Source organism: Pocillopora verrucosa, chromosome 2 (genome assembly GCF_036669915.1).
Source record: "Pocillopora verrucosa isolate sample1 chromosome 2, ASM3666991v2, whole genome shotgun sequence".
Taxonomy (NCBI): domain Eukaryota; kingdom Metazoa; phylum Cnidaria; class Anthozoa; order Scleractinia; family Pocilloporidae; genus Pocillopora; species Pocillopora verrucosa.
This window is the reverse complement of record NC_089313.1, coordinates 7351016-7376091: the sequence shown is the minus strand read 5'-3', so window position 1 is coordinate 7376091 and position 25076 is coordinate 7351016. Positions and strand designations below refer to the sequence as shown.

Here is a 25076-nt window from a genome sequence, read left to right as displayed (position 1 = left end):
GATACTTCTTTGCCTTCTGAGAAAATGCATCTGCCTTTCGTGTTTTCCAAAGGGTCGATCCAAAGTCCACCTGGCTAGTAAGGGATTGTTCCTGAGAAATTTTGCCAAAGGTCTGTCCTTGAACATAGCCATCCCCTACAGATTGGCAATCCTCCGTCCATTTCCTCTCAATGTCATCAAAGGCGGATTCTTTTATCGTCTTCAATATGTGTCTGCCTGTGTTAACGCGCTCTTGGAAGGTAGTGAATATGAATGTAACGTCTTAATACATCCTTTCTCTCGACAAGAATATCTCGCTTTCTGGTTCCGTCTGTGACGGATTGGGTATAGTTCTCGCGATAGCCCGGGTTCAGAGATCTGTGCAAGTTACTGATAACCACCCGCTTCTACGATTAGTTTGCTGAAGGTTTCTCGTGTGATGAGCCTAGTGAGACCCTTAGGTACTCCAAACTGTGTCAGCTAGTCTGCGTTATAAACTTGTCGCAGTTCTAAAGTTGGAGGGAGGATCGCCCGCCTCCGAACTGCCTATGTGAGCGCCTCTACAGTATCTGTGTAACCCTAGCAATCATATGATACAAAGTTCATCGTCGTCACCACCCACCAATTGGGAAAGTTGATGTTCAGATAAGCGCCCTTCTTGCCTTTCTTCCTTATTCATTGACTCTAAGATAACAGTCACAGTATGTGTTCTATTAGGTTTACAGTCACCTTGCCGCCTGGAAGACTCGCCACCAGATCAGATTTCTTCTGCCATCTTAACGTGTACCTCTCTCTCAACTTTACGTCTCTGATTTTTATGAGGATACTGGCAGCAGGTCTGAATCTCACGCCAACCTGTGCACGATATTCAATTGAGGCATATCGTGAAATCGTGGCCTTCATAATCTCCAAATAAGCCAATACGAGCTAGAATAAGCTTCTTCTCGGACGAAACGCATGTTTGAAATAGATTGACGTCTCTCAAGTGTTCTTTTATGCTGTACGCCCACGAATTAGAGGTATGAGGTGTTCAAAGTCCTCCTGGCCAGCGCGAGAAAAATAACATTCGGTTCTATAGTTAGTTGCAAATGAATTAGACAACTGCGCCACATTCTGATGTAAAAATAGCAATCGCGCACCTTGTGGTGAGTAGTTTAACTGGAAGAGTAAAAGCACTACTTTCTCGCGTTTGAGGGAAGCTTAACTGTTTTTTCAGACTTTTATGGCTAACCTTCATCCGTTATTCAAGCCTGAGGGAAGTTTGCGCCACTTCTGGTACATTATTTCAAACGAGTTGTGTTCATTCGGGAACAATAAAGCACTTCACACCGATCTTTCCTTGGTGGCCATGTCACAGCGAAGTCACAGGCGGCAAGTTGAGTGGTGGTTTTGTAGGCAATATAGTCTTGTTCAGCTCCTAACATCATCGGCCTCTTTACTGTAAAATATTTTCCACTTAGCCTTCGCCTCCTCTGTAGACGTTTCCCTCTGGTTTAACTTGTTTGCCTAAAAACTGCGTAATGGATAATCAACCATTCATTCCCTGTTTCGTATAAAGCCTGCGTTAGTACGAAAACCAAAGAAAACCTTCAATCTCCACCACGAACGTACTTCATAATCAATGACGACGACTAGTAATAAATTTTCACTGCTGTGATCAAAGTGCAATGATGTATCATAATTAATGCGTACGGTATCAAACCAGTGACTATGACAGGGTAAGCCTAATTTTTCTGCGAGGTCGACGTGACTTTACATTAAAGGCGATTTTTTTTTTGACGGAACAAACTCGTGAACATCACTGCACGAGCTGAGAAAGTAAAACTTGTATTTATCTCCTATGCCTTTCATCGGACAATAGCAGACTTCATCCAGGAGTTTTACCAAAAGGGTGACTAAGCTTGTTTAAATACAAATAGTAAATAAGCTGTCTCTTTTCGATTGAAGCGAGCGGAAAGAATTCGCCAGGTGCGCCTAAGGGGGTTGTACACGCGGACATTTTTTAGATGTTACTTGTACGAGTACGTGATCTGTTTGAGGGTCACAGTGGGGATTAGTGGGAATACTTGACCTCTCAACACATTACATACTCGTCCATGTAACGTCTCCCTTTGTTTTCTTAATTTATGTTTTCGCAAACACAGTTTTTGGGAGTCACGGAACATAAAACTTATCGGGACCCAGTTTCATGTTCTAATTGTAATAAATTGTAAACAACAGGGGTTCTTTGAAACAATCAGTAGTAGAAAGAAGGGTTTTAGTTCTGCTGACTAAGAGTGTAACAATATGTATGCAAACTCTCAGAGTAATCGGTTGAAAACTATGGCAGTGAGAGCTTCCTACATTTTACCCATTTTGAAGCGATCTCCTTGGTGAAAACCTAGAAAAACTGGGGGAGGGGCTGGTTTATCCTTCCCCGGAAAGAACCAAAACAGAAACCAGTTTGTGTATTTGAGTTTTGGAGTAGACCCTTTAAACTGGCAAAGTTTCATTGAAATCGATGAGATGGCATGTAGCACGACTGCCTGGTGCTCTCGTGGACACACTCTTAAAATTTGGCCTCCGGATATTTCATATCAAGTGTTCTGATTTTTTCACTCACCTCAGGTAATCAGCTCATATATTGAATCACCTCATATGGAAAATATTCACCAAACTGTTGGTAGGCACTGTTGCTAAGCGCTGTTGCTAAGCACTATTGCTAAGCTACATTTACTTTTGGCTGGAAGCAAACGCCTCTGTGCATTGGAAGTAAGGTAAAATGCCCCAGAAATTGCACCTGACATTAACGTTTCATGGTCTAAAATTAGTACAACGCTACCACAACAGAACGAAAATCCAGTAAACCTAGAAAATCTCAGAATGACTTCTAAATTTTGCGGAGAAATTTCTTATTTAAAACTTTTAAAACAAATGTGAAAACTGCTGCGGGGCTACCCGGTCGAGAGCAAAAAGAAACACAAATTTATTCAACAAACTGATTACTATTGTATGCGCACTTTGATGCGGAACGGAGTGGGGGAGGGAGGGGGGTTGGAGCGTGCAGGTTGGGGTAGGAATGATTGATGTTCTTGATTCATTAGGGTATAAATGAAATTCTGACATAATAATAATAATAATTATAATAATGAAACATGAAAGTTTTCTTAAGCGCCATAAGCGATTAAAACGTAAGCGATAAAAACCAAAGGCTTTTCATAATTTTCTCTCACAGGACCAACGCACCTCATACGGGTCTTTTCATTTTATGTTTTACTTCTATGTAAAGATTAGTCTTTATAGCAACGAAATGACTAATAACATCACGAAGTTGTTTAATGAAGACTCTAAGAACTGTCTTCAGTATTGACTGTAAACGATACGAAGGGGTCGGTGGTTTGAAACATAACTCACAGAAAGGTTTCCAAATAAAGCCGGCCAGAATCCATCTCTTTAATTTCCTCTTTGAAGCAGAGCGGAGTAGGGCAGGGAGGGGGTGTTGGAGCGTGTAGGTTGGGGTAGAAATGAGAATTCCTCATGCGCTGGTACTCATAGATCGGGTATTATCTTACGGAATGATTAGCGTGATGTTAAACGTCCTTAGAAATAGTTAAAGGAGGAAAAGAGGACACCCAATCAAGAACATGTGACATGATCACATTGATTCGTGCACGCAATCACTACTTTTGCCTCAAGAATAAAATTAACGTAATTAAATGTCAAATAAAGGGATAGAAACTCGTTTCGCTCCCATTATACGGTATGATAATTTGACGCTATAAATGTTGATACTAAGATTACGATCTGATATTGACGCTAGAATATACTAATCATTAGAACTCCATCGCCAGAATTTTTTTTTATTATAAGACAAGTATCAAGTCACGTGGGTTGAGGAGAAACGATCAAAGAAATGTACTGAAAATCATCGATAAACCAAACAACCTTCTTGCGATCATAGCGTTTGTTGATGTTTTCTGCGCAAGAAAGCGTCAGTGGACCACATGCAGACACTCCTACCACTTGCATCATTTATCCCACCACCTTGCCGCCTTAAAAAGGAAAAACAGTGCTATCTGTTTTACTCTGTAACCCGGTTAAAACAAACGCTCACGATATTTTCTAAGATTTCTTTTAAGCTGTCTTTTATTTTAGCGTCTTTGGAATTACTGCATAATCCCTTAAGAAAGTTTACCAAAAAAGTATATACAGTGTGGTAAATAACAAGAATATTTTGATTCCCTAAACAACATTTTGACAATGACCTGACTTGAAAACGATTAAATCACCGTGCAAACATACGTTATATCAAACATTACTATGCGTGGGTGACTTGTTAAAGCAGTTTCAAAATAATGCTGCCGTAATTTTTTCCTATTTAGAAATCCATATATTTTTTTCTCAGTTTTAAAGCACTCAGAAGTAGTACTGGAACTGACCAAAAGAGAATAATTTCTGTTGAGATTTGCATAAAAAATTTCGGATTCTGTTAAAGAAACCTACAACAAAAGGCTTTGAGAGAAAACCCTGTAAGACTTAACTGACTCGTTTTTTATGCTTAAACTACTGTTTTAACTTTCCTGATTTCACTTCACTAAAAAGCCTTACGTCAACAATGTTTCGTGCTAATTATATCGGTCGGATAAGATAATTTTTGTGCAGAAAGAAATATTTCTAGAATATATAACCAATACCTCCTTCTGAGAAGATCATAACGCAAAAAATTGAAATTAAGATGCTTAATTTGTGATTGCCCTTTCTTTAACTACACAATGAAATAAGGAATCGAGTATATTTTCTACAAATTCTATTTATTTAGCCGTCTGTTTCCACCGAGCCATCTTCATCATTCACCAGTGGCGGTCTTCTTTCCTGTAACAAACGTATTAAAAAAAAAACAAATTATAAATAACTCAATCAACATATCCCATATAAAGCAAACACAGAGATTCTGTATTTTATACCTAGCAGGGAAAAGTCAATTGCTACTCTTTGAAAAAACAAAAAAGGAAATAAAAAGAAAAGGTGTAAACTAGCCTTGATATTCAAGGTGACAAAGCATCCCTGCCGACAGTCAGCGACCAGTAAACCATAGCCACCGTTACGGTATAACCTAACCGACACAAAAACACTACTCCGACGAACTAAACTATTTTAAGTAAAGAACTAAACTACAAGTAATATTCTCACTTAGAAGCGACTTACAATATAATAAATTCCAATGTAATAACCAAGGTCCTAAATATCTTTCTTGAGCCCTCTACAAATCACATCATAGCTTACCACTACACAAACTCACGACTTTCTTTCAAGTTCCTTGCGCATCACAATTCCAAGAGTCAAACCCCCCGAGAAAAGTTTCTCTGCACTCTCACCGTGAGAGAGACCGGTGACCGTCTCGGTTTTTTTTTCTCCCAAGGGTTTCTATCGACGAAATAAACCTACGTAAGCGACGCCTACCTGAGAGCCACGTAAGCAATCTCGTGATACATTCGCATCACGCTTAGCTGAGTAACAAGTATTATGCAAGAATTGCGTTACTCGACAAAACGTTCTAGAAAGTTCCGTGACACCGAGACCCCGTCCACACGTAGCCGGGTATTCTCGAAAACGGAGATTCCGAGGTCAGCGTAACTTAACAGTATACATATTATTCAAAAAAACGATATCGCTCATTAACTTTGGGGATGCCTATTACTCATAACACCACCGTCACATCTGATTAAACTTTAACTCGTAAAATATCTTTTCGGAAGGAGTCTTACCTCTGCTTCTAAAACTCGAGCCCTACATCATCTCCAATCAGCGTAAACGAAGCCCACTCAGACACTTTGGTTAAGCCGTTTTTTCTCATCCACTTCATGGCCTGATGAAGGGATTCACTGGCACTTTCTCCCTCAACAAGGTGTTTGTAGAACCGGCTCATCAGCTTCTCTGTTGCTGAGTCCGGAATGGCCCAAAGCGCAACCAATACCGAGCGAGCACCGGATCCTAAGAAAGCACGGGCAATTCCTATAACTCCCTCGGCTCTTATCTCTCCCCTTCCACTGTGACAACAGCTAAGTATCACTAGTTTGGCTCTGACTTTCACTTGTGAGACATCAGCCATCGTCAACATGTAAGCTTCCTTTGGTGGGATAGCGTTTTGACTGTTGGGGGTAGGAATGGGCGCGAGGGCAATTTCTCCCCTTTCGGCGTCACCATGGGCAGCAAAATGTATCAAGCTCACTGAACTTATCCGTTCAAGTACCGCCTGCTTCGTTGCTTTCTCTTCTACCAGAGGCGGAACACCCACCAGTCGTCCGACCATCTCCGCTTCCTTTTTTGCATCTGGCAATGGCGGTAGCCAATTAACCTTGGGATTGCCTATTATCAAGGCACCAGTGTTGCTGTGATAGTCCTCTGGACTATCTTGGATAATCCTGAGTGTCGTCAACGAAGGAATGACACGGATCTTATGAGTCTCCGACAGGTATTCGGCTCCCTCCTTTTCACTCAGTGCTGCAAAGGGAACTTTGTACAAACTGCGGTCAGGAACAATAATGACTTCAGGCTCCTCAAGCAAATCATAGACCGGGGCAATAAACATTTTGTAACACAAAGATAGACTTGGATTGATTTCCTCGTCCTCGTCCTCGTCCTCGTCCTCGTCCTCGTCCTCGTCCTCGTCCTCGTCTTCCTCCACGAGTCGATATCTTAATGAGCTCTTTTGGTCGGGGGAGAGAGGTTTCAATTCAATCATATTTAAAGACCGATCTTCACAATTTTCAAGGGGCAAAATACCAAGACTCCGGAAATTATCATCGAAAAACTGACTCAAAGGCAAATCTCTGGGTAACCCAGCCTGAACTAGAATCTCTTTTGGTGATATTTTTTTGTAGTGAAGGACTCCACTTGTTTTCAAGATCCACAAATGCATATGATCTTGAAAATAAGAAATGTACAGACAAGTACTGTTATTTTTCTTTCTTAAAATGTTCTCAATGCCAAACCAAGATTGTGGATTAGCAGAGATGTGAGTTTCAATCGAGTACTTCTCTGCCATCAAGTCTAATAGGCCTCTAGCTCGACCCAACTCCTCAACATAAAGAGCATCACGAGCCTTTCCAGTGGCACAAAGCAAATTGCAAAGCAGCTTGTAGGGAAATATTCCTGATTCCTCCAGAAATGATGTTTTGAACTGATCATTGGAGCCCAAGAAATATCTCAGCTCCTCGTACTTTTCAATGCACAGATGAAGACACGAAAGGGAATCTTCGATTTTCTTTTGAAGTATATATAAAATGGCGTACTCTCTAAGGATTTGGAACTCTTGTCTTCTATCTCCAATATCTCTCGATATGGATAAAGCTTTCTTCAAGCATTCTTCCGAAGCTTCATAATCTCCAACAATTCTAGACACAACTCCAAGGTTTGCAAGATCAGCTGCTTCCCCTCCCTTATTAGCAATTTCGGTTCTAATAACGAGTGCTTTTCCAAGATACTCTTTAGCCTTCTCGTACTGCTCGAGAGACCCAAACACAGTACCTAGGTTACCGTAGACAGCTGCCTCTCCTTCCCTGTTGCCAATTTCAGTTCTGATAACAAGCGCTTTTTGGAGATACTCTTTAGCCTTCTCGTACTGCTCGAGAGACCCAAACACATTACCTAGGTTACCGTAGGCAGCTGCCTCTCCTTCTCTGTCGCCAATTTCAGTTGTGATGGCAAGGGCTTTTTGGAGATACTCTTTAGCCTTGTCGTACTGCCCGAGCGACAGCAACACAGCACTTAGGTGTCCATAACATGATGCTTCTCCTTTTCTGTCGCCAATTTCAGTTCTGATAATAAGCGCTTTTTGGAGATACTCTCTAGCCTTCTCGTACTGCCCAAGAGACCTAAACACACTACCTAGGTTTCCATAACATGATGCTTCACCTCTTCTGTCGCCAATTTCTGATTTGATGACAAGCGCTTCATTAAGATACTCTTTAGCCTTATCGTATTGCCCGAGTGACTGAAACACAGAACCTAGGCTTCCGTAGCCAGTTGCTCTTCCTCTTCTGTCGCCTATTTCAGTAGTGATGATAAGCAATTTTTGGAGATACTCTTTAGCCTTTTCGGGTTGCCCGAGCGACTGAAACACATTACCTAGGTTTCCATAACATGATGCTTCTCCGTTTCTGTCGCCTATTTCAGTTGTAATGACAAGCGCTTTTTGGAGATACTCTTTAGCCTTTTCGTTTTGCCCGAGCGACTGAAACACAATACTTAGGGATCTGTAGTCAGCTGCTTCGCCTCCTCTGTCGCCTATCTCAGTTCTGATGACAAGCGCTTTTTGGAGATACTCTTTAGCCTTGTTATACTGCCCGAGAGACTCAAACACATTACCTAAGTTTCCATAACATGATGCTTCTCCTTTTCTGTCGCCAATTTTAGTTTTGATGACTAGCGCTTTTTGGAGATACTCTACAGCCTTGTCGTATTGCCCAAGCGACTGAAACACAGTACCTAGGCTTCCGTAGTCAGCTGCCTCTCCCTCTCTGTCGTCAATTTCAGTGCTGATGGCAAGTGCTCTTTGGAGATACTCTTTAGCTTTGTCGTACTGCCCGAGAGACTCAAACACATTACCTAGGTTTCCATAACATGATGCTTCTCCTTTTCTGTCGCCAGTTTCAGTTTTGATGACTAGCGCTTTTTGAAGATACTCTATAGCCTTGTCGTATTGCCCAAGCGAATGAAACACAGCACCTAGGTTTCCGTAGCCAGTTGCCTCTCCTTCTCTGTCGCCAATTTCAGTGCTGATAACAAGCGCCTTTTTATAACAATCTCTAGCCTTGTTGTATTGCCCAAGCGAATGAAACACAACACCTAGGTTTCCGTAGTCAGCTGACTCTCCTTCCCTGTCGCCAATCTCAGTTCTGATGAAAAGCGCTTTTTGGAGATACTCTTCAGCCTTGTGGTATTGCCCGAGAGACCTTAACACATTACCAAGGTGTCCATAGCATGATGCTTGTCCACTTCTGTCGCCAGTTTCAGTTGTGATAGTAAGCGCTTTTTGGAGATATTCTTTAGCCTTGTGGTATTGCGCGCGTGACTCAAAAACAGTTCCTAGGTTTTCGTAGTCAGCTGCTTCTCCTCTTCCGTCGCCAATCTCAGTTCTGATGAAAAGCAGTATCCTGCCGTATCTTTCCGCACTTATGTCGTCAGAGATACGACGATAAGAGCTTAAAAGAACTGTACAGATGGCGCTATAAAATTGCAGCAGTCGTGAATTAAAATGGTCTTTGCTGTTTTGATCGATGTTATTTAGCAAAATCAAACATTCGCTGCATATCTCAATGGCGCTCTGAATGCGATCTGAGTTTAGCAGGAACAGGGCAACTAGAAAGGCGATGTTCATGAAAGCTATCATGGCTTCTGCCGTTAGGTTTCCATTGCCATCCTCTCCTGTCATCCTGTCATAAGAGAAACATTTTTATTAGCAACGCCAGTTAACAAAATGATTCGATAATCTGGATTCAGAATGAGTTTCTACAAACAGGAACCCAGATGTGAAGTTACAATAACGGGCTGGGTCGGTTACACCTGGAAACTTTTTGTAACGAGCTGTAAGTGTTAGAATTCACAATATTGACTTAAAACAAAAAATAAGTAAAGGGGAGGCGTGGATAAGTACAATTGGAGCACATCAATGGATCACATTCGGTGATATTTATTTGACCTCAGTTTTTTCGAAAACGGATTGTGTGACTGTCACGCTGTGAAAGCCAACTGTTATCTAAGTGATTTTTGATCTTACTGTTTCGTTTGTTCATCTTATCAAGTAACAAAAAAAATGAAGTGCGCTTGACTTTGGCTACGTAAACACACCAAATCAAACCAAACACCCAAACACTGGACTATAATTGTTATTGAAAATATCGCCAATTCTCGTTATCGATCCTTCACTGTTGAGTCATGCGTGTGCCTGCTAAGTCGACTTGTGCCAGTGTTAAATGATACTCACGGTTTAGCATGAATCATCATGTCTAAAAAATGGTCCCAAAAATGTCCAGAAAACAGCCAAATGATACAAGGGTCCAATAGTCCAGTCATTCATTTTCTGTGCCAGAGTTTGTTCAGAAATGTCGAGCGATTCCAGAAATCAATCTGTTTTTTTAAAGTGGACACATTCTCTGAGATTATCGCACTGTTGTCGACACTTAAAAATTTTACGCTTCTGATCAGACTGCCGGGCACGGTCTTAAATAAACTAAATGCCTGGCAGTTGGAAATATTCACCAAAGTACCATTGAAAGGTTTCCAAGGTTCAGAGCGTTCTTAATTGCCTGATCATCTCTTGTCTTATCGTTTGGAATCTTTCATTCTGTTGTAGAGTTAAGGGAAGTGAAGTTATTTACGCATTATTTTTTGACGAGATTTGGACAAGCTTTTAGCGAATGACAAAAGCAAGCTTCCATCGTTTATTCTTCATTTGTCTATACCGCCGAGTTTATCTGTTCAGTTCATTTAAAAAAATGCATTTTTGTTAAGGATGGGTGGCTTTAACCTAAAAGGTCTTTCCGAAAGTTAATGTAAACCAAGGTCGGGTCTGCGACTTTCATGTCTTAAAATAATAAAACCACACGGTACCTTTATTTAGATAGTAGTCATGTGAAAACCTGTCAATCATTTACAAATTACACACCGCAGAAGAGCAGAGCAAACAAACTGATGCACTACAGTTCTTGCTGCCAGAAAAGTTAACTGTATTGTTTGGCCACGGTAATTTGTATCATTACGTTTTTATACTTTCTACTCGATTCACTTGAACCGTAGGAAATGGTTTGTCTCTCAGAACATGGAGTCACTTCTCTTCGCACAATATCTCAAGTAAACCGCAGTTGATACACGGGTTATTATGAACATGTTTGTGATACGATAATTTATCCTCTATATGCTGGAAACCGATGAAATCAGTCATCACAGTTTGTAAGAAGTGTCCGAGCTGCAAGAAGTGTCCGAGTCTTGCATAATGGCCCTAATGTGCCCAAAAGCATTCCGGTAACCACATGGTTAGCGTTTAAGAGGCGATCTCTGTAAGAGCGGTCCAGGCCATTTCGTTTCGGAAAAAAAGTTTCCCTCAAACTTTTCCCAATAAACTATTTTTGGTAGCAAGTAATAAAACCACATTAGTTTCTGGAAATACGTTACAATAAAAGTTTTAGAGCTCTTAAAAGTCAAAGCTGCAAAAGGCCCTTTTTTGACCTCTTGCGACATCGAAAATTTCAAAAGCTGAATAGCCTGGTCCTCGTATCACACCGCATACAGCAAAAAATCTTTTTCATTTTTAAACTGTGTGATATGTTAGGTGAATAAAAAGCATTTCAATTTTGATATTCGTTTATTCAGGGGTTCGTCATAATTTCTTTAAAAACACTCGTTAGACAGCTTTCTGAAATTGGTCAAAAGTACTCTTTCTTTCTTGGTTGATTATGCTCAAGTCCAGACCAGACCATTAAAAACTCCGCTTGATTTCTTCTAATAAGATGTTTGGCTGCAGAAAAATATAAAAACATCTTGCACTTATTAATTTTGTTCGCCGTGGTGACTTCAAACTTTTAGCGATTTTACTAGCGATAACAGCACACACTGAAATACACCGTGACCAGGGACTCTGTCACGTAATTCCATATTATAATTGTCCTGAATACCTCTCACGTCTAAATAAAGCAGCGATTGCTCGGATTTAAAGCTGACAGGAACAAATGATATTTGGTCGTCACACCTGTCTGCATAGCAGTCGCTGTTCATAACTTTAGAGAGTTCTTGTGAAAAAGGATATCGCTTCGCATAACAGGTGGACGTCATAATCAGATTGCATAACAACTCCACTTCGAAATCGTTTCCTCCATTTTTGCAAGAAGTGCTGCGTTTGTATCTCGCATTTTGAATGCGAGCTCAAAATGTTTGCACATGTCTCTTAGTATCTTGACTTTGAAGCAAGGCAACCTTCATTCTCTTGACAACGAGAACACGTCATAGACATCAAACATTATTGGATGTTTCAGTCCTATCTCATCTATTACTGTGTTCCTGGCCTCTCTCAAACACCCTTCGTCCACATTAGACGCGGATGCCTCTCTCAAGTCGTCGTCTTCGTCGTCTGCGTCTGTGGTATCATCCGATTCTCGTTATATTTTAGATCGCCGTTTAAGGCAATATCTCGAGAAGAAACCCTGAATCTGTATGTTGGATAACCGCTCTGTTCTATCGAACATTCTCTCTTCATCTACTGCACAAGCAGTTCGCATGTCCTTCGCTACTTACTCTAGGTCTTGTCTTCTGCCAGTGTCTCGTCCAATATTAAATTTCTGTGTCAAGTACTGCCTGACGTTTTGCGAAAGCCGTACACTTGCACCTCTCTTATGAAGAGCCCACCCCATGGGAAGCTGTGAAGCAGTTGTCAAGGGTTCTGTGGCCACTGTAACCAGTTCAGTCGAACTTTCACCCTCTAATGACAATGACTGAAAGTGATGAACCCACTCCCTCTTCACTTTGTCATAAAGACTTTCAGTCATGCTCGCAGACACAGGACTTCCATGATGAACTAGCAAGTTCATATGGAGGTCAAGGTCGGATTCTGTGACGCGGAATTTTTTCAACAGGCACCTCACTCTTCGCCTGTGCTCTTGCCTTCTTTATTTGTCTATCGGAGAGGTTTTCAAATGGCTGATGCATGCGTTTAAGCTCGTTGGCTGAGAATCTATCGGCATAAATACTCATCATTTAAGTCCTAAGTGATTTTGTGGAAGCATTCTGATAGGCGACCATAGGGGTTTGAAGGCCAACATCACTAGCTGTCTTGCACTTCTCTTCAAGGTCTACGACCGCTTGGGATAACGCTTTACCATCTCTTAGAGCCATGACATCGTACACCAGCTGGCACGCTTCCCCAGCTTTTTGAACAAACTCAGGTTTTTTTAGGAAAGGAGCATTTTTCCCAACAGTCTACTTGGGATTCCAAATCAGCGAGGCTATCAATGCATGCATTAAAGACTTGAATTGGATCTATGCTCAAGTTCTGAATAGAACTGTCTTAAAGACAGGTGTGCAGACCAAATTTCTCTTATTCCTGTCGACTAGAATTCTGATCCAAAAAATTAAGGTATTGCTGCTTTATTTAGAAAGGAGAAGCAATTCAGGATAATTACACAATTGAATTACGTGACTGAGTCACTGGTCACGGTGTATTTCAGTGTGTGCTGTTATCGCCGGTTACACTAAATAGAATCCTGTAGTTTGGTTCTGAAATGTTCATAAAGGTTTGAATAGCATAACCTGTCGGAACTCAAATATGCACGAAATAGCAGAAGCCAAATTTTTAAAAAAGAGTTTGTCATTAAAATGTTAAGCGAGCGCTAATAAAATTATGATATTCGATGCATTGTTGTTGACGTCTTTCGTCACGAGATAGTAAAATTTGTCAAACTCTGGCCTTTTGAAATGTTTAGAGTATCAATCAGTGAAGCATAAAAGCTCTGTCCTACTATCTTTTCAACTGAAAATGGTTAAAATCTAAGATTTATCGAGCTACTTATATAAAACGGTCGGAGTCTGCTCACTGAACTAATTTGCATAATCGGCTGTCACGCTAGCAAAATCGCTAAAAGTTTGAAGTCACCACGGCGAACAAAATTAATAAGTGCAAGATGTTTTTATATTTTTCTGCAGCCAAACATCTTATTAGAAGAAATCAAGCGGAGTTTTTAATGGTCTGGTCTGGACTTGAGCATAATCAACCAAGAAAGAAAGAGTACTTTTGGCCAATTTCAGAAAGCTGTCTAACGAGTGTTTTTAAATAAATTATGACGAACCCCTGAATAAACGAACATCAAAATTGAAATGCTTTTTATTCACCTAACATATCACACAGTTTAAAAATACAAAAGATTTTTTGCTGCATGCAGTGTGATACGAGGACCAGGCTATTCAGCTTTTGAAATTTTCGATGTCGCAAGAGGTCAAAAAAGGGCCTTTTGCAGCTTTGACTTTTAAGAGCTCTAAAACTTTTATTGTAACGTATTTCCAGAAACTAATGTGGTTTTATTACTTGCTACCAAAAATAGTTTATTGGGAGAAGTTTGAGGGAAAACTTTTTTTCCGATGCGAAATGGCCTAGACCGCTCTTACAGAGATCGTCTCTTAAATAGTTGCTTACAGCTTAGAAGTAGATTAGATTAGAGCGTAATTTTTTCCCCTTATCCGTTTACACTTCATAAATCCATTTTGTAACCTGCTCGGGTATTTTCTTTTGAATCCATTGAGTTACATCCTCGGGATTTTATAAGTGATTGCAATCGAGAAATATTCGTATCTGCACAATAAATTAAACACATTGCGGGCACTGTTTGTGACTTAACCGCTGCCTAAAGGGGCGAATTTTAGTCAAACCACATCATGTCCTCGAAATGAGTGAGTTATTGATGGTAACAATAGAATTCAGATCTTGAGCGAACTTTGATCCGATGTTTCTCGGTGCCATTTTACAGCTGACGATTTTTTTTAAAAACATGTCTCAGAATCATTGAGGAGGGCGCGTGAACAAATAAGCTTTTCATTGTAGAAATATCTCAAAAGGTTTGATCGGCTTAGAAAAGAAATTTTTCCTTTGAAGAGAAAGCATGTCACCGTTTGAATCACCGAATTATAGTAGATCCGAAGATTATAAATTTTGAAGTTCTTGCAGTGACGCGACAGATGATGATAAACATCTACTAGAAATTATTTTATTGTAGCGTTTCCTTGCAGAAATATCCAAATAGGTTTGATCTTTACATCGTTGAAGCTTTGAAGAGAAATCTAATTTATTCAAAGAGAGAGCATTGTACCTTTTCAATCAGTAACTAAAGCCGTAAAGAGCCGATATATTTGCAAAGCAAGCAAGGTTCGAATTACGATACCTTGAGTTAAACAGGGTGATCCTCTTCGATGGAATTATGGAATGCATAATTTGTCTAATTCCACTTATGGCTCTGAATCAATGTTCGGCGGCAACCCTCTGATTTTGATAGATTGTCACATGACCAGCACCTTCCTAGACCTCTTCCTATGACCCGCAGCAACAATTGTGTACTGATGAATTAACAGATCACCCAGTACATGTAATGAACTGAACTGTTGTTGAATTTAACATTTTCATGAGGGTTTTTTTGATTGAAAAGCAAAGATACAGAAATTGTCAAAGGTGCTATATTTAAAGATCAGGGAGTGGATTGTTTAATCCCCTCATAATTCTTACTATAAAAAAAAATGGAAAATTTTGCTTCAATTTCAAATTGTTGATTTGAAAAATTTGAGTGAGTCTCTTAATACAATTTTGTATTATTATTTACTAATTATTTACCAGAAGCGAAGTGAATATTGTTGAATAATTGTCCAGACAAAGTCGAGGGGATACTTTAAGAATGTTTACTGAGCCTATGGGGAATAATTGTTTTACTGTTAGTAGTACAACTGCTCAGGTACTTTGAATTCTGGTGTGACTTTTGTAAATAAAGAAAGCATTGCTTTCTTTTTGTTACAATTGTGTTGATTACTTGTATCAACATAAGCAAGGAGTTGTAACAGGTTTATTTGATTCAGTCAGCTAAAATTTCACACATTTTTTTAAAAGTTTTTTCCAGAGATCGTAAAGCAACTAATTTTGCACGCTTTGCAGTTTCTGGAATCTTCTATCACGTAATCACTTCCTCACAAACATCAACAAAAGGCGAGGCAGCCATTTTGAAATTTAGCCCTCATGATATAATCACCTTGCACTATATGAAAGTGATTATAGCAGATGACTGTAATATATTTCAGCTTTCAAACTTTCAACCCTGTAATGTATTTAGTTATAATCAGCTTTCAAACTTTCCGCAACCTTGTAGTAATTATAACTATTTGAAAAATACGGCAGCCTGACTCACATTATTTTTGTGAGACTAAGTCTTTGCAAAATAATTTTTTTTCCCTGCAAGGTGCCTCCAGCCAGATGATTTTTAAACTTCTAAATTATTAAAGTTTTAAATTTTTCTAACTTTCAATCAGCACATATAAATTTTGGCATCCCCTTTTATTAGCTATTATTAACAGATGATCTAGTGAAATGTTCTTAAAAGTTATGGATATGTACAGACTCAGTTCAATATAATTGTACCAATTTTTTTATCACATTTATCATTTACCGGTAAATTTCGTTTCATTTTGCAATTTGCTTCTAAGTGCAATTATTTCACAATAATACCCTCATTATTTCTATTGTAATTATTATACCATATATATTTCTTTGTAACTTTTGCCCTCAAAAGTTGTAGCAGATGAGTCTATAACCTGACTTCTTTTGTTTACAGTTGTGTGAATAAGTAATTTTGTTGTAGTTTGTACATTGCAACATGTAATTTTATTAGCCTTGATGGCATTTAATACTCAGGCTCAAGCTTTCACAAGTGCACTGAGTTCTTTCAAATGCTGATACCCATTCCACAAAGGAAACTCTGATATAAGATAAGTGAGTTTTAACTAGTGGGAATCTGGAAAAGTAAGGATCCTCCTTTAATTACGAATGAAATCATTCGTCTCCCTCCTGTTCTGATTTGATTTATAATAACACCCCTGAATCACAGATTAAGGTCCATTGAATAAAGAAGTGATCACCAATTAGAGAAGTCCTGGATTGTTGACCAAATTTTCCTTGTCAGCATTTTAATGAGGGTCAAAAGGGTTTTTATGTCTGGAGAGATTGGATCCAAATTAATGCATCCCGTGCAAAGTCTTTCACAGGAAATTTCATGGCATGAGTTTTAAACAAGAAAGGTGGTTGCAAATCAGATGAAAATTGTCTTGCTTATTTGTTTTTGAAAGCTGAATGATTTCTGTAATGAATAGGGTGTTGAGCAAAGTGAGAGCTCGACAAACAAACAACTCAGGCAAAGAGACCTAAGTAGAGTGAATAATATGTTGTTAAAATACCACGCAGAGGAAGAAAGATGGCAGAATCTTATATGTTCTGATTTAAAACATTATGCTACACATTTCTGATTATTTGTTTAATGTGTGCAAAGTACGGTACAAAATTCATACCATACCATTTACTGGTACACAGAAGTCAGACACAGAGAAAGGAAAAATGTCAGTGCAGGGCGTGAAATTGCGCTTAATACAGGCGCCAATGCGACTAAATTTTTCACTTTAACGACCAAATCCTGAAAATTAGTCGCCAAATTGACTAATAGAATGTTTCATCATAACCTTACCGAGAGATATAGTGAATTAAAAAGATTTGCAAAGATAAATCCGCGGCAAACTTCCTCGTTAAGTTTGTTTCCAAAACGCAGCAAGTGCATCTCTATCAATAACAAGCGACTAAATACAGGAATGGCTCCGACCTGTAATTGGATGATAAAAATAGTAAAAGTTAATAAGTTATATCTTAACTCTTTGCCCGTGAGTATTGTTAACCGCGTGTCTCAAAGCGGAACAATGAAATATCAATGCGAGTGAAAACACCGATCTTTAAAAAAAGAAATGATTACTTACGTAGCGAAGGGAAGGCAGCCTTTCTTATTCAGCGAGGTCGTTCAGCGATATTCCAGCGATGAAAAAGTCATCGGCTAACAAGCTCCGCTGACAAAACTCATTTGGTCAGTTCAGGCGGACGACCAGAGACTGGAGCCATTCCTGTATTTCACCGCTGACAGGAATAGCTCCGACTCAAACGTTTATTAATTTTTTTTCAATAACTTTTTAGTAATTTTTAAAAAAAAAATTTAAAAATTTAAAACTAAAATGGTGAGCAGTGCTGTACGAACAGTAGTTGTAAAACTTCTTTATTCTCTGACGCGTTTCGTCTAACTCTCGTAACTTCTTCGGGGAGTTTTACGAGGTAACACTAAACGCGTATAGTTATAAACCATTGTTAGCAGCTATGACCAGTGACCATAAGGGCTTACCTGGACCTACGAGTAGGAATAGGCAAAGTTGTGAAAATTTGAAAACTTCTTTTTAAAATTTATTAGGCAAGATGAGAAATATTTTTTGGGAGCCGCGGTTTTAGCTGAAAATTTTCAAATTTGAAAAATTGAAGAGGTTTTTTTACAGATGATGCCTGGAAAGCAGTTGGCAAATTAGGTTAGGATGGCTCGTACAGAAAATGTAGTTTATGGTCCACTCATTCTTTCTTAAATTTAAGTGGTATAAATACCTTGTCTAAAACAGTAGTGTGATACGATAACTAATGAGATATACTCGTTCCAATACTATGTCATGTGATGAACAGCCTTCATTAATTTTGGAACATGTTTTATAAAATCATTTTACTCTTTCTTGTTATAGCCAAAAACTGTTCGAAGATTGGTTGTGCTATCACTGCAAAAAGTCAAGGTACTTCGATATGATTCAGTGCGAGAGCTACTGCAACTGGTTTAACCGGTAAGACACTTTTTTTTGTTTGTTTTATTTTTTTCCTTTTTTAGGTCTAGTGGAATTGTTAGAAATTACCAAGCAAAATTGATCCGCGACTTTCTTCCTTTGGGTGTTGTGCAAAAATAGATCAAGAACCCGATGAATGGGTTTGTCCTTCATGTGCACAATTACCTAGAAAATCCGTTTCCACGAAAAAAATTCCCTCGATTGCGGGCAAGCCATACTTCTCCAGTAGAGCATACTGTAAATTAAAAAACATCGGTGGCAGCGTCACGCAACCTTGCGTGATCTTTCAAACATGGTATGCAGTTGCTGCATTATTTTAAAACTTAGAAACTACATGGCCCAGTAGAAATAAAAGAGGGCTTCATTTGCAAGCACTGTAGACTTCAACATAAGAAGAACCTAATAAATAGCTCTTTCACTTTTTATCTGTATATAAATTATTTAGCCAGAACCAAAAATTAATATACGCATGAGTTGGAGCCATTCCTGTCAGCGGTGAAATACAGGAATGGCTCCAGTCTCTGGTCGTCCGTCTAGACAGACTAAATTAGTTTTGTCAGCGGAAATTGGCAGCGGATGACTTTTTCATCGCCGGAATATCGCTGAACGACCTAGCTGAAGAAGATGGACTCTGCCTTATCTTCGTTATGTAAGTAGCCATTTCTTGTTTGACACGTCGGTGTTTTCGCATCGATATTTCATTGTTCCGCTTCGGTACACGCGGTTAACAATACTCACGTGCAAGGAGTTAAGATATAACTTATGAACTTTTACTATTTTTATCATCCAATCACAGGTCGGAGCCATTCCTGTATTTAGTCGCTTGTCTATCAATAAATAGACGCCATCTTGGATTTAGGTGAGCTTAAATGTTGTATATCATCCATCCTAGTGTCCACTTTGTAGCACGTTAAAGATCCTTTCCCTAACTTAATTTTGGAGGGTCTACCTAGAAAGCTGAAAGCGTAAAAAAAAGGTCTTTTTTGTCTTTGAAAATGGCGACCAAATTTTTTTTAATTGGCTACTACTTTGAGGAATTTAGGAGCCAAGAGGCCATCAGAGGAAAAAAATTATTTTCACGCCCTGCGGTGTAGTTGTTAAATCATCAGAAATTATTGACAGAGACACTTTTGGCAATTTTCCTTGCAAACTGAGCCATTGAGTCAGGGATATTATTTAAAACACACCACTGGCTATAAAACTATGAGCTGAACTGTGAACACCTGAAGTAAAGCTGACTATATTAATATATTAATGAGTAAGTATCTCGAAAGTTAGCTTGCTGACCTACCCTAATATTTTGTTTACAAATAAGATTTGCCATTGCGCGGCCCCAAAAATATTTTTTAAAAATCTAACCAGCGAATCTTTTATCTTTTTGGAGCATTTTCCTAAATTACTCAAGTTCCACTAGTTTTTTTTTCTATATCAGGTGTTTAGCAAGATAATTTAATGGGATTTTAGAAATTTGACCACCCTTAAAATATTGCCTTACAATAGTTAATAACATGCTTCTGATGATGAGATTGACAGATTTCAATCATTTGTTATTGGACACTTGCTTCTAATTGTGGAAAAAACCTGATTTAATGTGTATCTTAAGTTTTTCATTTTAGCTAGGCCCACATTTATAAATAAGTTATAAAATGAATTGATGGTGTTGTCACAAGAAAGTTTGACTCAATATTACCTGACTAACCCAAACAGGAAAAATAGGAACTTGAAATTTATTTGTGATTCTCCTTTTGAGGTGTGTATCAAAGTTTTGAAGTCATTGTAGGCTTAACACTTTAACTCCCAGAAGTGATCAACATAAAACTTCTCCCGATCATATCCTTATATCAAACTACAGGTTTCTAGCCAGGACTTCATAGAATGATTTAAGTATTTTTTTGCAGATACACATGGGTGTTGTAAAAGCTGTTATGCTGCAAAATTTTGTCAAGCCTTTTTCATTTGCACACATCTTTTTCTTAGAATCTTGTTAAATTGGTCCACGCGGAATTCTGATTTTTCTACCAAATTTTTTATTCTTTTGAAATTCGTAGATAATCTAAATAATTACATGAATTGTGTAGATGTATTACACATTAATTTTTCTCCTGGCCCTCATAATTCAAAATTTACTGTAGGGATTAGTATTAGCTATAGATGTCTACTTTTTAGTCAAATGTAAGTTTTGTGCACAGTTATATGCAACAAATTTTTGTAATAAAACATTCATTTGTATCCTTCCTTAAACTAGTAGATAAGAATACGAAAGAGTTACCTATTTAAGTATGGCTTTTCACAGTGATAGTTTCCCTTAAATCTACTGGCCTGCTAAAATCCTCAGTCCCTTACACTGACAGCCCAACCTCATTAACTAGTCAGCAACAGGAGTAAGAAAAAAATGAATGACAGAAACAACCAAACAACCTCCTTAATCTTGTTGGCTTAGGGTTAGGTTTCAAAAACAAAACGAATTCACAAAGAAATTAAAAGCACCTAAGCAATTGTACGAAAACAATTACATACCCCAGGCTCATTACATATGTAATGAGCCTGGGGTATATAGGAGAATAATATATCATGGTACACCGTGACAACGCAATCGAACTAATTTAAAGCTGTGGAAACCTGAAGGTGACTTCCTACTGAAAAGTAAGCATACGTGTAGTGATCTACAAAAAGACTGGTTGCAATATAAATATGTGATTATGGTGATAAGGGAAAGTAAGGCAAACATTATAGCTGACGTGAAAACGGGTATTAATAAAAAGGAATTGGCAAGAAGGTTATTTCGTTTTTGCGTCACGCAGAAAAGATGAGTCGTACGTATTCAATTGCGGGGTACAAAACTTTCTTTCCACTTAAAAGTAAGAGTAGTGATTAACTACACTATCACTCAATTTCAGTGCATTCAGGTAAAGTTAAGATTGTCAAGGAATAAGCAGCCTCCATTCGGCGTGGAATATCAAAGAGTGATCGACTTATCTTCTTAAACGAGACTTTGCACTTTGAAATGGAAACGAGGTCACTTTATTTGCTGATGCACATTGCGGCCACTGAAAGTTTGTGTACTGAAAAAACCGCGGGTGTGAATAGATTTCAGTGAAGAATATCTCTAATATCAAACACTTCTATACAAGTGAAAAAAAGAAACTGAATTCACATCGAGCGAGATCTTTGAATCATTCGCTGAATCCTGCTGAAACGAAGTCAAGATGACTACTAATACAGAAAAGTCACTTGAAAACCACGTAATGAATCATGACAAATGTCTTATAATATTGTGGTCAGAGAGTCGTAAAATACTGAGATAAGTCTGATATTATTTTTTTGGTCATCATTTGCTCAAATTGAGCGATGGTTTAAAATCTTGGCTGACGAGGATAGAGATAAAAAAGCCACAAAAGTTCCAAAAGTCGTTTTAGAACGATTCTTTCATAACGTGACATAACTCGTAGTGTGTAAACACAAGGATCCAAAAACGAATAAGTAGGCTTTCTCTTCAGAACCTTACATCTCCTGAGTTACTCAGTGGATAGAATAGGGGGTATAATCTCTGTAGTGGCGATTCTTTTGCCGCGTATTATTGGAGTGATATGTAACTACAGAGTGCAAACATAGAGATCGAAATAGCTTCGGCCAAAAGAGCATTATTTCTCTTGAATTACTCGTTCATTTCAGCGATGGAAAACTAGGTGGTATGAAAGATTACTAATCGTACTCACCGAGATGTATACTACGTGACTGATGCTTCTGAAAGTGAAAAGACAAACGTATTGAATTACAGTCGGGACTTTCACATAGCATTAAAACTTCAGCTGTCGCAGTTTTTTGGGTATCGCCATGTATTGTGCTGGGTATCCGCTCTTGGGATACTCAAAAAAAACGTCAGCTGAACAGCATTGGAGACTGGGGAAGTAACATAGCGTCCTGTGGTGCAAGTTGTCGTAATATCTAAAATTATTTACTGAAATCAGAGAAATCGCCGCTCTAAGTTAATTGACGTAGTGAGAGATTGTGGTTGGTACTAGAGATAAATACAATGGCGCGTGTAGAAATGAAAAGTCTGGAAGAGCATTTAACTCGACATGTCCAGAGTGAGTGTACCTTTTGTACAATGGTGCAAAAGTCGTTTTAGAACGATTCTTTCATAACGTGACATAATTTGACTACTAAGTGCAAGCATAAAGATCGAAAAACGAGTAAGTGGGCTTTCCCATGAGAGCCTCACATCTCTAGAGTTGCTCGCGGGATAGAATAGGGGGTATAATGCTACAGAGGTTTGAAAAAGGCGTTCTACATTTATATCACTGTAATGGCGATTCTTCGGCGGCGTGTTATTCGCGTGACATGCATGTAACTAAAGAGTGCAAACATAAAGATCGAAATAGCTTGGATTTTCCCCAAAACAATTTTTTACTTGAGTTACTCTGTCATTTCAGCGATGGAAAACCGGGTGGTATGAAAGATTATTAATCGTCCTCACCAAGATGTAGACTTCGTGACTGATGCTTCTGAAAGTGAAAAGAGAAACATATTGTATAACAGTCGGGACTTTCCCTTAACACTAAAACTTCCACTGTAGCAGCGTTTTGGGTATCGCCGTGTATTGTGTTTGGGTATCCCCGTGTATTGTGTTTGGGTATCCCCTCTTGGGATGCTCTAATCAAAAGTCAGCTGAACAGCATTGGAGACTAGGGAAGTAACATGACGTCCTATGATGACTTGTTGTAACATGTAAAACTATTTCTGAAATCAGACGCTCTAAGTTAATGGACGCAGCGAGAGATTGTGGTTATTACTTAATATTAATACAATGGCGCGGGTAGATATGAAAAATAAGTAGGAGCGTTAAACTCGATATGTCAAGAGTGAATGTACCTTTTGTACTATGGTACAAAAGAAGTTTTAGAATGCCTCTCTCACAACGTGACATAATTTCATAGTGTACAAGCACTAAGATCGAAAAACGAGTAAGTAAGCTTTCCCATAAGAGCCCTACATCTCCAGAGTTACTCACTGGATATAATGATAGGTATAACGCTACAAAGGTTTGAAAAGGGTGCTCTAAATATTACACTGTTGTGGCGATTCTTTCGCCCAGTGATATTCGAGTGATATGTAACTACAAAGTGCAAACTTGAAGATCAATAAAGCTTGGCATTCCCAAAAGAGCATTATTTCTCGTGAGTTTCTCGGTCATTTCAGTGGTGGAAAACTGGGTGGTATGAAAGATTATTAATCTTACTCACCAGGATAAAAACTTCGTGGCCGATGCTTCTGAAAGTGAAAAGACAAACATATTGAATTACAGTCGGGACTTTCCCTTAACATAAAAAATTCCGCGGCCATAGTGTTTTGGGTATCGACATGTATTGTGCTGGGTATCTCCACTAAGGATACTTTAATCGAAAGTCAGCTGAACAGCAATGGAGCATGGGGAAGTAACATGGCGTTCTGTAATGACTTTTCGGAACATGTAAAATTATTTGCTGAAATCAGAGAAATCGCTGCCTTAGTTAATTGACGCAGCGAGAGATTGTGGTTGTTACTAGAGATAAATACATTGGCGCTTGTAGATATGAAAAGTCTGTAGGAGCGTTTAACTCGATATGTCAAGAGTGAGTGTACCTTTTGGACAATGATAAAAAAGTTGTTTTAGAACGATTCTTTCATGACGTGACATAACTACACAGTGTGGCGGCATGAGATCGAAAAACGAGTAAGCGAGCTTTCCCATTAGAGCCTCACATCTCCTGAGTTACTCACTGGATAGAGTAGGTAGTATAATGCTACAAAGGTTTGAAAAGGACGCTCAAAATGTACTTTACTGTAGAGGCGATTCTTACGCTGCGTTTCATTCGAGTGATATGTAACTACAGAGTGCAAACATAAAGATCAAAAAAGCTTGGGCTTTCCCAAAAGAGCATTATTTCTCTTGAGTTACTCAGTCATTTCAGTGATGGAAACTAGATGGCATGAAAGATTATTATTCGTACTTACCAAGATGTAGACTTCGTGGCTGATGCTTCTGAAGGTGAAAAGACAAACGTATTGAATTACGGACGGGACTTTCCCTTAACATTAAAACTTCCGCCGTAGTTGTGTTTTGGGTATCGCCGTGTATTGTGCTGGGTATCCCCTCTCTGGATACTCTAAACAAAAGGCAGCTGATGAGCATTGGAGACTAGGGAAGTAGCATGGTGTCTTAAGATGACTTTTCGTAACATGTACAATCATTTGCTGAAATCAGAGAAATCGCTGTTCTAAGTTAATTGATGCAGCGAGAGATTGTAATTGTTACCAGAAATTATTACATTGGCGCGTGTAGATATGAAAAATATGTAGCAGCGTTTAACTCGATATGTCAAGAGTGAGTGTACATTTTGGACAATGGTACAAAAGTCGTTTTAGAATGATTCTTTCATGACGTTACATAACTACATAGTGTGTAAGCATAAAGATCGAAAAACAAGTAAGCGGGCTTTCCCCTGAGAGTCTATATCTTTACTTAGTGGATAAAAGAAGTGGTGTAATGCTACAAAGGTTTGAAAAGGGCGCTCTAAATTTATTTCACTGTAGTGGCGGTTCTTTCGCGGCGTGTTATTCGAATGACATGTAACTACAAAGTGCAAACATGAAGATCGAAAAAGCTTGGGTATTCTCAAAAGAGCATTATTTCTCTTGAGTTACTCAGC

General features: G+C 38.8%; 1 protein-coding gene and 1 pseudogene across 3 annotated transcripts; both read right to left on the bottom strand.

Moving 5' to 3' along the window:
* Positions 1-25076, bottom strand: part of LOC136279210 (2-(3-amino-3-carboxypropyl)histidine synthase subunit 1-like) — a 490303-nt pseudogene that overhangs the window by 451311 nt on the left and 13916 nt on the right.
* LOC136279154 (tetratricopeptide repeat protein 28-like) lies at positions 4138-24520 on the bottom strand. Of its 3 annotated transcripts, none has more exons than XM_066162669.1 (6): positions 24382-24520; positions 23631-23658; positions 22865-22892; positions 22104-22131; positions 5724-9392; positions 4138-4830 (listed from the first exon to the last, which is right to left on the bottom strand). In XM_066162669.1, exon 5 carries the CDS (start codon positions 9389-9391, stop codon positions 5732-5734), a length of 3660 nt encoding a protein of 1219 aa, XP_066018766.1. In that variant the 5' UTR covers position 9392; positions 22104-22131; positions 22865-22892; positions 23631-23658; positions 24382-24520; the 3' UTR covers positions 4138-4830; positions 5724-5731. The 3 variants fall into 3 exon arrangements, with proteins under 3 accessions (XP_066018766.1, XP_066018767.1, XP_066018768.1); XM_066162670.1 differs by having other exon boundaries at positions 23631-23655; positions 24382-24412; XM_066162671.1 differs by lacking the exon at positions 4138-4830 and adding an exon at positions 5251-5382.

Bases quoted from the DNA above. Each gene is read 5' to 3' on its own strand.
- LOC136279154 (XM_066162669.1), bottom strand. From the start codon at position 9,391: ATGACAGGAGAGGATGGCAATGGAAACCTAACGGCAGAAGCCATGATA.